Source organism: Scomber scombrus, chromosome 14 (assembly GCF_963691925.1).
Source record: "Scomber scombrus chromosome 14, fScoSco1.1, whole genome shotgun sequence".
Classification (NCBI taxonomy): Eukaryota; Metazoa; Chordata; class Actinopteri; order Scombriformes; family Scombridae; genus Scomber; species Scomber scombrus.
The window spans coordinates 10,972,991-10,988,825 of record NC_084983.1 but is presented as its reverse complement, the minus strand read 5'-3'; the positions used below and the strand labels follow the sequence as shown (position 1 = coordinate 10,988,825).

At 37.0% G+C, this 15,835-nt stretch overlaps 2 protein-coding genes across 2 annotated transcripts; both read right to left on the bottom strand.

Moving 5' to 3' along the window:
• Nucleotides 1–411: 411 nt before the first annotated feature.
• LOC133994209 (claudin-15-like) lies at nucleotides 412–4,350 on the bottom strand. Its single transcript, XM_062433430.1, has 5 exons — nucleotides 4,134–4,350; nucleotides 2,815–2,979; nucleotides 860–941; nucleotides 604–714; nucleotides 412–511 (listed from the first exon to the last, which is right to left on the bottom strand). The coding sequence occupies exons 1-5, from the start codon at nucleotides 4,348–4,350 to the stop codon at nucleotides 412–414; spliced, it is 675 nt and encodes a 224-aa protein (XP_062289414.1).
• A 6,373-nt stretch (nucleotides 4,351–10,723) lies between these two features.
• Nucleotides 10,724–15,036, bottom strand: grk1b (G protein-coupled receptor kinase 1 b). The gene is made up of 7 exons (XM_062432930.1): nucleotides 14,341–15,036; nucleotides 13,107–13,234; nucleotides 12,641–12,798; nucleotides 11,969–12,052; nucleotides 11,704–11,828; nucleotides 11,356–11,557; nucleotides 10,724–11,007 (listed from the first exon to the last, which is right to left on the bottom strand). The coding sequence occupies exons 1-7, from the start codon at nucleotides 15,034–15,036 to the stop codon at nucleotides 10,724–10,726; spliced, it is 1,677 nt and encodes a 558-aa protein (XP_062288914.1).
• Between the last annotated feature and the right edge of the window lie 799 nt (nucleotides 15,037–15,835).

Here is a 15,835-nt window from a genome sequence, read left to right as displayed (position 1 = left end):
TGGTTAAAATTGACTTATAGTTTATTGAAATTCTGGGATTCCCAATACAAACTGGACTGGTTACATGTCAATATGTATTTTGTATTCTTGTATTCATTATGGTGCAATTTATCTTTGTATGCCCACAGTAAGCTACTGAGGTACATATATGCTGGGATAGTGAAGCATTTTTTGCGTAAATTTCATATAAAGCAAATATGTGTCACTAAAAGGTTTAGATACAACCAGTTAATCCCCCAAATAGTATCATGATTACTGTTGTACATCGATAATGAGTCTGTGCATTTTTCTCATTTGAAATAGTGCCCACTCATAGAGCCTTTAGAATAATAAACTGTTTCCTCATTGAACACGAAATCAATCCATTGAATTGAATTTTACCCAGTCCGTTTTCCTCTTCACAGTAACCTCTCAGACATATGCATTTCTATCATAGTTGCTTGGGACAGACTGAGACATTGCCACAGTTGACAGCACATGTCCTCTGGAGGAAGGCTGGTATGGATACGGTCTAGAACACAAAAGAAGTGTTGCAGTTAATAAGATGTGCCAATTCTACTATACCAAGTGAATTAATATTGGACATTTCAATTACATACTCACATTTTATCATTGGGTGTAATGATTCTGCAAGCACACAGCAGGCATGAACCACCACAGATGGAAAGTGTAGCTGAAGACCAACCGATATACAAGCCCTCTCCGATTTCATACCTGAGATAGAGTAACATTTAACATGTGTCTTTTCTACGTATTGTTATTTAGTTCATGGTAAACAACAACATCACTTTGTGCTATTTAGCTGTTGTTGTGTGTCTCTCAACTCAATGAAATATGGATGCAGTTTGTATTGACTCACTTAGTCCCTGGATAAAACTGGTCAAAGAACTGCTGTGTGATGTTGGCTGCATACCAAGACACTGCAATCATTGTGCAAATCCCTACAAAACAAAAAACATGGATAAATAACAAGATAACATAATGTTGAAACATAACGTATGAATCCTGGAGTTCTTAGGTTGTAATGTTATAGTGACGTAAAAAGTAAAACTGAATCTCAATTTTGTTGTAAGGAGAGTGACTGCTCATTTACAATCAGCTCTCCTCTATGAGTTATCCTAATAGAATACTATTACTAGTTTTAGTTGAGTAGCTTTATTGTCATTATATTGAGGGTCAGACAACAATATAACGAAATTTAGATAGCACTCCCTAAGCCATAACAATATTTAAGACAATTAAAAACAACGTAAGACATAAATACAACATTAACAATCTATTAGAGCAACTAAGTGCAATATGCAATATAAAAGGTGCAAACAGTAGAAATTCTCATTGTAACAGTAGGCCACAATCAGTGAGTGTGTGTGGGTGAGTGGGATGAGGGGATCAGGCCGTGTTCATTAGTTTAACAGCTTGGGGGAAGAAGTTATAATAAAAAGTTATATAATATAGTTTAAAGCCTCTCAAATTTGATTAAAATGACACCACTGGTTTAGTATTTGTCTTGACGACAAGTAAATGGTTCATATTTGATGTGTGAATTTCCAGGCTTCTTACAGTCAGATTGTTTTCAGCCGAAAAAAGAAGAGTTCCTAGTCACTCTTCTGGCAAAAAGTTTAAAAGCCTTCATTTAGATGGCTATTTCATGGTAAAATTCTTTTAAAAAAGAAAAGGAAAATACTTGTGCATTATCCTTGTCTTCCTTCTATACATTTTATAGAGCCATCTAGTGGTCATACTTTGCACTTGTCACCTTTGAATAAAAGAGTTTCCCCATGAAATAGCCATCTGAATAAAGGCTTTTAACTTTTAGGCAGATGAGTGCCTTGGAACTTTCTTCTACAGTCAGGACCTTTTCTCTCTTGCCCCCAGTGATTGAAGCCCAGTTTCTTTGTTGATTCTTTGATCTTTCGTCTAACACCACCAGAAGGTCAAAGTTATTCAGTGAAATATCTTTACTTCTACTTGAGGAATTCCCACAATACTTTGTTCAGTCATTCATGGTTCCCAGGGAATGAATCCTACTACCTTTGCTGATCTCCTGAAATGTCCTGCAGTGCTATCAGCAGGACGACATTTTTGGTTCAGAGTGAGTTACCCTTGAATTTTGATCAGATGTTCACATATCATGAATTGACTTTGATCCCTTGAACTTTCATCTAGAACCATCATCAGGTAAAATGTTTTAATGTGGTGTATGCAGACATACCTGCAAAATGAATGAAATTCCCACCAACCTCAGCTATACTATGTTTTTATCGCTAATAAGCAAATGTTAGCAATGCTGATACTGAAGGTGGTCAACATAGTAAACATTACTTATTATCTTATTTGTGGACATACCACTTCCTGATATTACTAGTCTCCTATCACTATGTTACTTTTTGTATTTTACGTAGTGTGACTTATTTTAGACTTATTGGATAACAATTCATTCCTTTGATAATGACAGGCTTTTGCGCATGAGCAGGCTTGTTAGAGCTTGTAGAGTAAGGATAACCTTTTGAACTGGTGACCCATTTTCTGATAGCTTGTCTTCTGCAAACAGAGATTGGAGCACTAGACATGTTTGCCTATCCAAGTGTTGTGGGTAAAGATGAGGCTTGATTCTCTTTCTTAAATACATGAGTCTCATGTTTCACAGTACTTCCAGAGACTAAGCTAGGGTTGGGGATCTGTACAATTTTAAGTATTTTTTAAAGCAGTAAGACTTCCTTCATTGCACACAAGAAATATTAAACTTCTCACGAAACATTTTCTTCATGGTTGTTTTGTTACATTGCTAATTGCATCCAACCCCCTTGTCTTTACCCTGTAGTAAAAAGAACACTCCTCCAATTGCAGCAATTCTTCCCTTCAGGATGTAGTTTTCTCCTCCTATTTTAGAGCACTGCATTCCTGCAAGAGTAGCCACAAGCCCAAATGTCCCAAACACAATGGCAGCAATCATCAGTGCTCGGGAGGCCTGTATGTATCCTGTGCACAAACATAAAAAAAATACAATCATGTGTCCCGGTGTTCAATACACACATATAATAATGTATTTACAGTGTAAGAATTTAACACATTAAATGCAAATGCATTATTAACATTAAAGTTGTATGTATAGCATAACTATGTTGCAGCGATGTGGGTGTGAGCCCTTTAGACTTTCATTAGTACTGATGCTGGTTTTGTGAGCAAAGGCAGAGCCCTGTAAAAGGCTTTATTGATCAAAACACAAAACACTTGAGCCACAATTCTAGACAAATTTATTGAATTCAGTCTATCCAATCATCCAGCATTCTCCAAGAGATAAACAACAGTCACGGTTGTATATACCAGTATAGTTTCAGGACCAGTACCTTTTCAATCAACAATGTTATGAAATGTAAATATATGTACTACGTTGGAACTATGGGGGTGTGACAAAATTAGCTAAGTACTAGGGCTAGGTATCCAACCTTGATACTTTCTGAGTACCAACCGAATGAGAATAGTAGCAGACACACTGGCTGAAACTAAGCATGGAGAATTTGCATTTTCCTTGCAGCACAGGTAGTTTTCCCAAAGTGGGTAACAGGTTCAGACAAATAAAGTACAAGTTGGACATAAATATCAGCTCATAGAAATCAGTTTAAATGAACAATTAATTTAAGAGTGTCATTTGGTCTGGGTTCATTGCGGTTGTGCTTGCTTATCCTCCTGTCATATTACCCCTGTTCACAGATTATAGCCAGTACAATATAATATTCCTGATAGATTTTTAAAGGGATACCAATAACACATTTAGATCAATAGTACATGGAAAAAAACAATGGCAAAGAAGAATTTCTCTGTTGTTGTGTTGGATACAGTGGTATACGATTCAGGAGAATCCAGTCTTTGTTGTAAAGGTCAAACTGTTTTTTATTGTACATAACACTGTCAGCCCTTTACACCTCGGAGATGAACTAAGCATTTTTCTTTGTGCTCTGTTGCTACAAAAAGTATACACCATTTATATACTAAGCTGCTTAATAGTAAAGTTTCTTGTGTAATGATTGTTATACCACTTCTTCAAAATGTAGTCACTTTGAGTGGGTGGATTTGGATTTGAGTCTGATAAGTAGTCATCCATACCAATAAAACAGTTGCTGTCAGCCACATACCATTAAGTGCGAGCAAAGATGGAAAATCCCGGCAGTTGTGAACTCCTGTAGAGTCAGTTGCACAGGACATCCATAGGTTTTCATAGATGGTTGATGTGGTAATAACATTACCGTCCACTGTAGAGACTCTCCAGTATCGATTTGGAAGTGCAACGCCAACCATCAACCAGCCAAGGAAGCCCAGGAAGAAGGCAAAAGCTTCCACTATCGCATTCATATTTCCTTGTTTTATCTGTCCAACACGTGTAGAGTTATCCAGAAAGATGAACACTAAATACCAACGTTAACTCTCCAAGCTATCTTCCTGCACACGTGTGGATTTGTTTGGCCCAGCAGACTCAGTGTACAAGACCAATTCTGAGCAACTGTGCTAAGATGCTACAGAAAACTACAAATCAATGAGTAATTCCCACTTAAGAGTTCCCCTATTATTCCCAACTCTATTGAATCTTTTCAAAGACTCCAAATGTTTACCCAACTTAAAAGACAACAGAGAGGTGAAGTCCAACCTTCCAACCTGCTTACAAACGTCTATAGACTTAAAGCTATTTGTCACCTCATGACGTTTGCTTTGAGCACTGTATCAATAACATCAAACCGTTATTGATGGGATTCAAGTCACGTTTTGGCTCCTCAGTTCACCCTCTAGATAAGGGATGATGGAAATGTGTGTGATACATGGGGGTGAGGGTGCATCACCACAAACCGACCCGCAGATGACCAGGTGTTCTGCCGTAAGATAAACTTATTTACTTGTGTGATAGCTGACCCCAAAACTCTTCATTCATTCAGTAATTTAGCATGGCTGGTTATCAGGCCTAGATCTTGACAAGGAAATCACAATTTTACTTGAAATCTGACTTCTAATGGTTTAGACCTAAACACACCACCAAAAAAATGGATGCATTTGCCTTAATGTGATGTCAACCTCAAAGACATTTTTAAAGACAGGTTTTAGTGATTATACTGGATTACAGTATATTTTTAATAACCCATGCTTAAGAATGCTTAAGAATGAAGCACCACTCATAGCAGCTAAGAACAGCTAGACTTAACTCCTTATTGAATACAGCTTAACAGTGGTAAAAATGGCAGGGGTTATTGAAAGTCAAACTGCATTGCATTAAATACAGTGGATACAATTAAAAATAGGATAAGCAGTAAAGAACAATTAAAAATTCAATGTAAGCACTCAAACAATGTACTGATAATTGTATAGCCCTATAATAACATTTGTGAGACTTAATGTAATTCAGCACAGCACCAGTACAATGTACAGCATGTCTTTGCAAATGTCCTCTCTGACACAACCTCATCAAAAATAAACTTTTCAAGCTACACAACTTTTTGGATTGAATTAAACAGCTGCCTCTTTTTGTCAGCACAGGAACTGAATTACATAGTATAATAGTTTAAACTCTTAAAGTAGTTTATACCTCAGTCAATTAAAATATTAAGCTGCATTTCAATCAGTATGACTCTATTGGTTAGAAAATGCATACTCAGCTATTACATACAGCTGAATCAGAGAAAAAACTGAAAGCTTAAATGATAATGGGAAAAACATTGCCTAAGCAATGTCTTATTAATTTCCAGTAACTACCACCTTTTTTAACAGGAGATATTACTTTAATTACTTTTCAAAGATCCTACTAGGCTATTAGACAATAGCTACTTTTACTTTTACTTACCTGGAAGAGCAAAAAGGGATGGAAAGTCACGGCAGTTATATATCCCCGTTGAATCACTTGCACAAGACATCCAAAGATTCTCATAGATTGTGGAGGTTGTAATTACGCTGCCATCTGTGGTGGATTCTTTCCAATACTGATCTTCTAGTGATATGAAAATCATTATCCAGCCAACAAAACCAAGGAAAAGTGATATAACCTCAATTATCTCTTTCATCTTGAAAGTAATTTTCTATTAATAATTAGCAAAACGAGATAGATATTGCCTCTGTAAGGAGCTCTATTCGCAACTTCTGTATCTGTTATACATTTTGGGAGTGTGAGAACTGACTCAGGATTTTTTTTTCTCATGCACTCAAACCTGGACTAATTTGAACATTGATTTGTTGGCTGTAGCTACATTAAGTCTGCTATTCCCGCCCAAAATTGATGACATTTCACTTGCCTGACATGTTACCATAGAAATGTAAGTACAATGAGCATTGTTTTCCCTTCTTCTGATTGGCAGTGCAGATAATTTAAAATAGTTGTCACAGTAATCAAAAAGTTTAAATGTAATGGGATCCTTTGGCACTGATGGCTTTAACATGCTTTTTTAAAGCTTTTTCAGGAGACAATTTATAAGTAATTGTTTTATTTAGTCGTAACATTTTAAGAAGCCTCGTAAGAGTAATGTGATCATAATTGTAGGATGTGTGTGTGTATGTGTGTGTGTGTGTGTGTGTGTGTGTGTGTGTGCGTGTGTGTGTGTGTGTGTGTGTGTGTGTGTGTGTGTGTGTGTGTGTGTTTGTGTGTGTGTAAATATATGCTTCACTAAATAAGTTAATCAGAGAAAGGTTTATCTAGTCATAATCTTATGAAGTGATGTTCTTGTCGTAATCTAGGTTTACTCTGTGGGTATCATTCTTTTTGTGCTTGTTCACATCAGCTTGTCTTCCTGCCTGCATTCCCTTTTGAGGAATTGGTAGCTTGTGATTTTAGGGAGGTCATTTCAAGCTCCATAAGCAAATACTTATGGGGAAATACTGAATAGAGGGCTGAGCAAATACTGAAAGCTGTGATTTATTGAAGGCAGAAAGTGTCTATTTTAGCACTGGTTAAGCATTAACTAGTCTGAAGCAGGACAAAAGATGCATTCTTGCTCTTTGTAAATACATTTTTTATACTGGAGTGTATAGATTTAACAATGATGCCTGTTATGTTGACATAGTACAGTACAGCTATTCTAACACACCCTTATTATTTATTAGTTGTCTCTATACATTAAGCAACATTTGGAGGTGTGGATTAACAAGATACTACTGATGCATATGCAGTACAATCATGTATTCCCTTTGTATTTTCAGCTTGCACTATTCTGGAGATATTAAAAGCAGAAACTTGCCAGATACAGTCTGTATCTTATCAAACGTGAATTCTCTGCAGCCGACCATTAATCAGAAGCACAGTTCAAAGTTCTGTCATATACTTGTACTGTATACAATATTGAACAGACATTCAGACTTTAACTCATAATCTTTTGTCTGTTAATATTTTATTTCTTTGCCCTTCCCTCAGTCCGCTGAAATATTTATTTAGTTGTGTCCGCATTGACCTCCTTGCTTAAAGGGGAAAGTTCACTCAGAAAAAAACTCACAGGGTTTTTGGTTACCAGCCTCTAGTTATCACTGGCCATTGAGGTCACATAACTAAGACCAAATAAATGTTTAAATTGTGAACATGATGATTTCAGATATTAGTTTTAAGCACAAGTTAATACATACAGTACAAGGGAAGCTTAGCAGTCAGTAATTATAGCTGTCCTCAGGTGTGAGGGTGAGTTCCTGTTCTGTGTCCATAGACAGAAACATTTTCTGAATCTTATTAGATTTTAAGGTTAATCTAATTAGATTAGTAAACTTGGTCTTGTAAGTGAGTGGTCAGTGCTAGTGTCAGGTGAAATCTCAGCAGTTTTGGAAACTATCATTTTTTTCTTGTAGTTGTGTGCCCCAAATAACTAGAAAATGAGAAATCACAAGAAGGGAACAATTCTCAAATTTTTAAATCCGTAAGAGGCTGCCAGCAGAGATGTGTTGTACCAAAAACACATTTGTGTGCAAGAGTCTTTCTTTTGAACATATACAAATGGCAGATTAAACTAAAACACAAATAAAATTCACAAGGAGGTTCTTGATTTCTGTGTAATAAACTACATAACTACACTGGTTTACCCTATACTTGTCCTATACAGTATGTTGCTGGGCCCGCTTGTTCATCCTTTGATGAAAAGTGAATTGAGAACACATGGGTGCATTGGATTTTTAAATTACATGACATTACATTATCTTATATGACAGAAGCAGCTGCTGTAGTGTTATGACTGAAGGATGTCATGATGATGCTACACAATATCAGAATTGTATTGTAGTAATAATTTAGCATAATTTAAAATCTTAAACAGACCTTTGTGCAATTCTACACTGAGCTAAATATCGGATGCTTATTCATGTGCAGATTCAGTTATGTGCTCTCAGTAGAAACTATTTAAATAGTGTGATGCTGTTTAACTTTGCACAGTCAGTATTTGTGTACTGTATGTAATAGAGTTTCGGTAAAGTCACTGCCTCAATACATGGAGCAATAAATCAATTGATTGATTGCTGAGATTACAGCTCTCTACAGTTTCTCTCTCTCTCTCTCTCTCTCTCTCTCTCTCTCTCTCTCTCTCTCTCTCTCTCTCTCTCTCTCTCTCTCTCTCTCTCTCTCTCTCTCCTTCAAATACACACAGACAGCAAGGGTTTAAAACTCATTGATTTGAATAACCAACTATTACATATTTGCTGGTCTGGTGTATGGCAACATTTGATTAAAAAAAAAAAGGTTGTTAGACTATTATTTCAGTTATGTTTTTTAGCCAAGCTGGAAGCATGAGTCTATTGCCTTAACATCAGTGTTGGTTGGTCCATTAAATACCTCAATGACTATTGGATAAATTTTCATGAGAATTGGTACATATATTAATGTTCCCCTCAGGATTAATTGTAATCACTTTGGTGATGGTGACTTTTCCTCAAGCAAATTTTGGTCATTACTTAAATAAACAGGTGTGGTGGTGATTTCAGTTATTGTTTGACCCCGATAGAAATATAGTATTGTTACATAAAACAGGCCGAGTATCATAGAGAGGACTATCCCATCCCTTTTTTAATATGATAAAAAAATGGTTTTAAGAATATATATTGGATATGCAGTGCTTCAATTTCAAATTCACAAAACACAGAATTTTCAGGATCTTAGTAACATCATGATGACGATAAATGTTAGTAAGGTGATGCTTAAACTTTAAATTGAATTAGTGGTAAAGTTGGTTTCTTGATGAAGTAGTGATATTAAAAACCTGGTCAATAAATGCTCACATTTTACCAAAACTTATTTCCTCAAAGACCAACATTTCCCCATCAGGTCAGAGGTGTATCTAGGTATTCAGGAAAATCCCATTTCATATTAGCTTTATGTATTCATTGTTTACATCATATACGAATAAAGAGATTTAGAAACAATGAAATGGCTGTATAAAAGGTGATAAATGAGACACCTGGTATGTGTAATATACTTTGTCTTGCTCAGGAGGTTTGATGAACACTGATGTTGCAGGCTGATCACTATTGTTGTTTCTATACAGTAAATAGAGTCCTTATTATAGGAAATGACACAATAGGTTACCTGCGAAAATGACCAGGTGTAACTGAGCTGTCAGGTGTGCACATGTCATCTTGAATGCTATAATAATAATAATAATGATACCACTATAATGTTCTTACTAGATTTAATTGATCAAGGTAAACTAAAATGAATCAGAAAATATTATTCTAACAGCAAACGCCTGTCTGAACAAGAAAAAGAAGAAAACCTGTGAAATGGAAGATTTTGTAAAGAAAGAAAAAAATAGTTTGCTGCTGTGACGGTTCAGGTTCAAGAGTTCCCCACATTATGTTCTGGGAACTACATGTTTCTAAATGATTTTGCTGATTTAAACAGTCATAATATTTTTCAAGAGAGAGGGTTCAAGAAAACAAAATATAAATCAAACAAGCACTCTTCAAACACACAATTAACAATTAAGTGCAGAATTAAAGGTGATTCCACAAAGCATTTACAGGAACCAGACACAATGTCTTAAAACTTTAAATTTCAAAGATTTTTGTGGATCTTTCCATTTGCAAGAAGCATACAGTAGTTTAATGTAGTATTTAAGACAGGCCTCAGTTTCCCTCTTGTTGTTGGAAAGGACTGTGCCACCTTTTCATGTAAGATACAACCAGGAATTAAATGTATTACCAATGTGGATTGCAGACCCATGGAAAGAGGAACCAACACATTTATTTGTGCTTTGCAAGATTTTATTGATTGCTTTTAACTCTATCTACAATATTTGCCTCATTAATAACAATAATAGTATTAGTTATATGATAAATAAAGGAATACAGAATAATAATAATAATAATAATAATAATAATAATAATAATAATAATAATAATAATAATAATAATAATAATAATAATAATAATATAACATTCTATCAACACGGTATCTTTGGTCCAAATAATACAAACTCTGCTTCAGTGTTTTTTCTATACATTTCTATACATATACAAAGTATTAACATATGCATAAATTACAGCAGCCATTGTTAGTGCAACCATATTTACATTTTCTGTTACACAATATGTTATACATATATGTTCAACAGTAGTACTGTCAGTATTACTGTCTGATTATTACAGACTATTGTACAAATTACAGTTTATGAGTAACTGGCACCAAATGAGCAAATACCCAATCTAAATGTGCTAAATTTCAATAGATATGTCAAATTCTACTTTCTTCCATCCTTCTGCTCAGTTTATCAGTGGCTCCAACTCAAAGAAGTACACATCCTCCACCTTTGACCTCCACATAGTTCGGGTCGAGGTCATTGGGTAGTTTGCCATTCTCTCCCCAGATATTCAGCTCCCCAAACACACCTGTCTCAATCATCTCCTCCTGCCATGGGATTGGGACGTTGCCAGAGGCAAAATCATTGAAGAACTCTGTGTCCTTATTATCCATGACCAAACCTTTAATTATGCTGAAGGCTCCCACATCGTCAATATCTTTAGCGTAGACCATCTTAGGATCAGGTACAAATGGAGGAGGTAGCATGCCTTTAGAAGGAACACAGAAAACATCATCAATTCAAAGTATGGCCTATTTTTGCTGTACTTAAACCCCTTTTTGTGTGATTCATGTCTTGAGTCTCTTTGGATTCAGTATTCTCTATTCAGTATCTTATCTGCTATTCATTCATTCATTCAGAAACATAAATTGATGTAGGATTTCATAGATGAAATCACTAAACGATCATAGAGATTCACAGAGTGAGAGCAAAAACAGCATGTGTCCTAATTTTTGTATGAGAGCAAGCTATCACTGCTTCAATCATTTATGAGTAAATCACATGGCTTCAAATTGTGATGTTTTTTGGTGATGATGAAGTTGTAGACGTCACCCACCTGCATCCAGACGGCCCCAGTTAATCTCTTTGAAGAATGGCTGATTCTTGAGCTCAGCGCACTCGTTATTTTTGAACCCGAGGCGTTTCTCTGGGTCCTTTGCCATCAGGCCTTCACAAATATCTGTGCACTCTTTGCTAAATTTGGGTGTGTATGAAACTGGATCATTCAAGATTCTGCGAGTTACCTCTTCATTCTCAACCTAAAGAAAGAGAACATTTTGCAAATGAACATTGGACGTGAAGTCATTGACCACAGAGAACTGGCCTGAGACAAAAGTAAACAGGATATTTAAGGATATTTCCCCCATAAAAGACACCTGATGTGTCTGTTCTACACGTTTTATACCTTTTCTCCTCGTACTCTAAAGGGCCCTTTAGCTGCAATCATCTCATACACTGTGACCCCCAGAGTAAAATAGTCCACTGAGTAGTCATACTCCTTCTTCTGGAGCAGCTCTGGAGCCATGAAACCTTGATTCATAGACATCACAAATTCATACACAGTAACTTGCATGACGTATGTGAATTGAACAGAATTTTTGTTTCGTTTTCACAGTGACAATGACCTTTCTACTTCATCTTAAAATATTGTTTCGTTCACTTAGGCCTACCTGGAGTTCCTGCATATCCAGAAGTCTTGTCTTGCCCTGGTGGAAGTTCAACAGCCAGACCCAAATCTGACAGGCGAACGTGTCCTGAGTAAGAAAGCATTGATTACTAAAATGGCATAATGAGACAGTAGGTGTCCACTCCAAGCCAACATTAACAGAATGCCTGATTAATCCTTGATAAAATCAGTCTGAAACGTCAAGTATTTAATGTCTTTGCTAGGTCATTTTCATTAAACTCTTTTTAATGTTATTAATGTTTCAATATTTTTTAAATGTTATTCTCATTTTTCCCTGACCTCTCTGCTCCCCATGAAGTCAAGGCACTATTTTTGTTCATGTTTAGATCTTGTTAATGTGTGCACATTTTAGTCCAGTCCTCTGAACTAAACCTGCAGCAGAGCAGGTTAGGGGCGCAGCATAGGTTACCATGGTGATTAACATGGGCTTAAAGCAAGCCATTTTCATGAGATAAACTGGGGTTGAAACCAAAGTTAGGTGGTTTACCCGCTGATCTTGTTTTGTGATAAAGGCCACAAAGAGGTTTAACGTATCAGTGTTTTCGGCTGTTCTAGTGTTTGGTTCAAAGGAAAATCCGCATTCACATGGTTAAAGAACAACTATGGATGGGTTTGGACAGATTAGAGCATAAATGCTGCAGAGGAAATGGCTCACCTGCATCATCCAGCAGTACATTTTCTGGTTTCAGGTCTCTGTAGACGATCCTGTGCTGGTGAAGGTGCTCCAGTCCACAGATGACCTGAGCTGTATAGAAACATGCTCTCTTCTCATTAAAACCAGGATTTTTTTCATCCACATTATACATATGAAACCTGTGAGAGGGAGCAGGATATTATACAGTATTCTCTAAAGCTTCTGTGACATTAATAAAAGTAACAGAATAGTAGAAGAAAGAGGAGAGACTAAGGATTCCTTAAGTTGTTCTCTGACTTAAAGCATGACGCACCTGAGAGATCAGTCAGTATATTAGCTGTGAGGTTTATCTATACCTAGGCTAATTAGTAGAGATGAGTGGAATGACACAAGTTCCCATGTTGGTAACTACAGAAACCAGCATGGAGCATGGCATTGGCAGTGTCAGTCTATGTATACCAGCTGTATTTGCATTTATGTAAAGTACCTGAGGTCTCCACCATTCATGATGGTCATAACTAGGCAGAGGTCAGTCTTGGTCTGGAAGGCGTAAGCCAGTGTCACAATGAAGCGACTGTGAACTTTTGCGAGGATGCGCTTCTCCACAATTGCTCCCTAAACACAAATCAGAACATGATTAGTCCAACAAAACTAGGAACATACAATATGTTGTCTGAAAGAATTAAAGCCCCCACATGCAGCCACATGGGGGTTTTCACTTAGTTTGCGTAACTACTGTAGACATGTTTTGAAGACTCTGTGGGCATGAACAGTATGTGATTGATTGACTTGTCAAAAAGTAAACAATTACATTAACTGCTGCATTTCATTTGGGTGTGACCCATCCAAACATAAATTTTGACAATTCAGGAAAAGCACAGGCACAACTAATCGCACATTTATAATGATTGAATTCAACTAAGTTGTTAGGTGTTCATGTATACAGTATACAGGCCTAGTATTTTGAATGCTGGCTCTCTGGCATGGCTTGCTTGGTGGATGGCAATCATTCTTCAGGTTTTATTCGATGGCACATGGTCAGCCACACCTTATGGATACTTAGATGGAACTGCCATCATCAATACTAATTGTAATATGTCATTTGTGTGCTTTCCCTTCCATAACAAGTTAAAATGTCTGCTGTAAAAAAAGGTATACTGTGCATACTGGCTTTCTGACATACCCAAATGTCACTAAGCCATCATTAATGTCATTAGTTACACCTGTGATATTCCTGCCTCTATAAGTGCCATGAGCAATTGGCCTGTTCTCAGTAGCAGAAAGAGGTTCATAAAGCTATATGCAAGTACAACGTGTGCAGATGGCTAATTAGCCATAATAAAAAAAACAGATGCTTGGATGTGCATAGTCTTTAATATGCTGTAGCATGTCTGAGAAGGTGGACTGACTTAAAGAACTTGGTGTTCATTATACACTGATGCTTTTAAAAGCAGCGAGCTTCAGTTCAGTCTCTGTGTCTGGCTCTGAGCTGCTTTGTGAGGTCTTCAAGAGTCGCACAAGCTTCTTTGCATTGAGCTGTTGCGTTGAAAACTAAACCTTTGCAGCTCACTGGGGAATATTGTCTCCCATTCAGTTCTTTCTTATTTCCTACTGTGGGTCATTATGAGTTGGTTAAAGATCTTATTTTGTGTTGTAACTCATTTTGATTGATACTACGAATATCTATGAGTGGGATATTAAATACTACACCACTGCTTTACCCCATAGCCTTTACGTTTCTTCAGCCTCTTTTTATCCAGCTTTTTATTGGCGTACATTTTGCCTGTTGCCTTAGCCTGGCAAGCAAACACTTCCCCGAAACCTCCTTTACCCAGGACTCTGAAGTCCATGAACCACTCCTCATCAAAAGGCTGGCTCTCCATCCATTTGAACTGAACATAACGCAGGAAGTACATGCTGTTCTTGAAGCCATCTATGGCGTTCTCCAGGTGTTTGAGCAGTTGTTGCTCACTCTCTTTAAACAGGTCACCACGGACATTTTTGAAGTCTTCCTTCACTCGAGTGACGACCTTCTCCTCCAGGAAGCTGCAAAAATTCTTTGATGCTGAGTCATGGTACTTATTGACGATTTTTTGTGCCTTCTGTACTCTGTCCTTTTCTTGACATACTTTGTAGTCTTCGATGTCTTTCCACAGATCCCCAGCATTCTTATGGATTGTGTCGCTCTGCAGAAACTGTTGGAACAGGCGCTTGCCAATTGGCTGTTTGACACACATGCTGTCAAAGGTCGTGTCTACAGTCGTCTTCGTGTGTTCACATTCTCTGATGTGTGGGAGTTTCAGCCTGGCTCGCATCTTCTTGTCACGCATGGTGGCTGCTGCATTTCCGTCCACACTACCACGGGCCGAGACATAGGCAGAGTTTGCCACCACCGTCTCCAAACCACCAATGTCCATGGCTGTACCTTTTCCTAGTACACACAAGACCAATACATACATCATTGAAAGTAATGAAAATGTTCATTATTTTGCTCTCAGCAGTTGATTTTACAATTTATCTATGTGTTGTTGCAATATTCATGAATACACTGATCTGCTCTTCTATTGTTTTTAATGGGCCATGAATCATCTAGTCTATTTGTTCTGATTAATGGATATAATTGATTTTCATGGACACCTGCTCATCCTCTACTCAAGGATGATAACAGCGTCTCTGGGCTTCATTTTGATTAAATTTGCTAACTCATTCTACCCTTAATATTGCTTTTGCTTTATCTTCCCTTTGCTTTTAAATGCTTGTATGTCCTATTCCAATAATAGTTGCACCAGCACAGTTATATTCTGATTCAGTTGTTTTTCTATCTGATTTTTAAAGCACATGTGATTACTCTGTGTGCAAAATGCCATAAACCTGCTGACAAAGCCTGATGAATTAACTTCCAGATGAGATAATATTTAGGGTGGAAAGGGAATAATGTGATGATATGCTGCACTCTGCTGTTGGAAGAGGGTATTTTATTTCAGATGCTTCTAATAATGGATTTAGGGAGCTGCAAGCCCAGGTAGGAGAGTGTTAGTTCAGACTAGGCATAGCACAGCCTTGTTCCTTTCTGTCTTTTCCAACTCTGCAGATTATTCTCTGTAAAGTTGCCAAACCACAACATTTTGCATTTATTTTTTCCTGCTTCTCTTTGTATTCCCTGTTGTTGGATTCTTATCCACACAGTAATTAAGAATGGTTATATTAATTGTGACT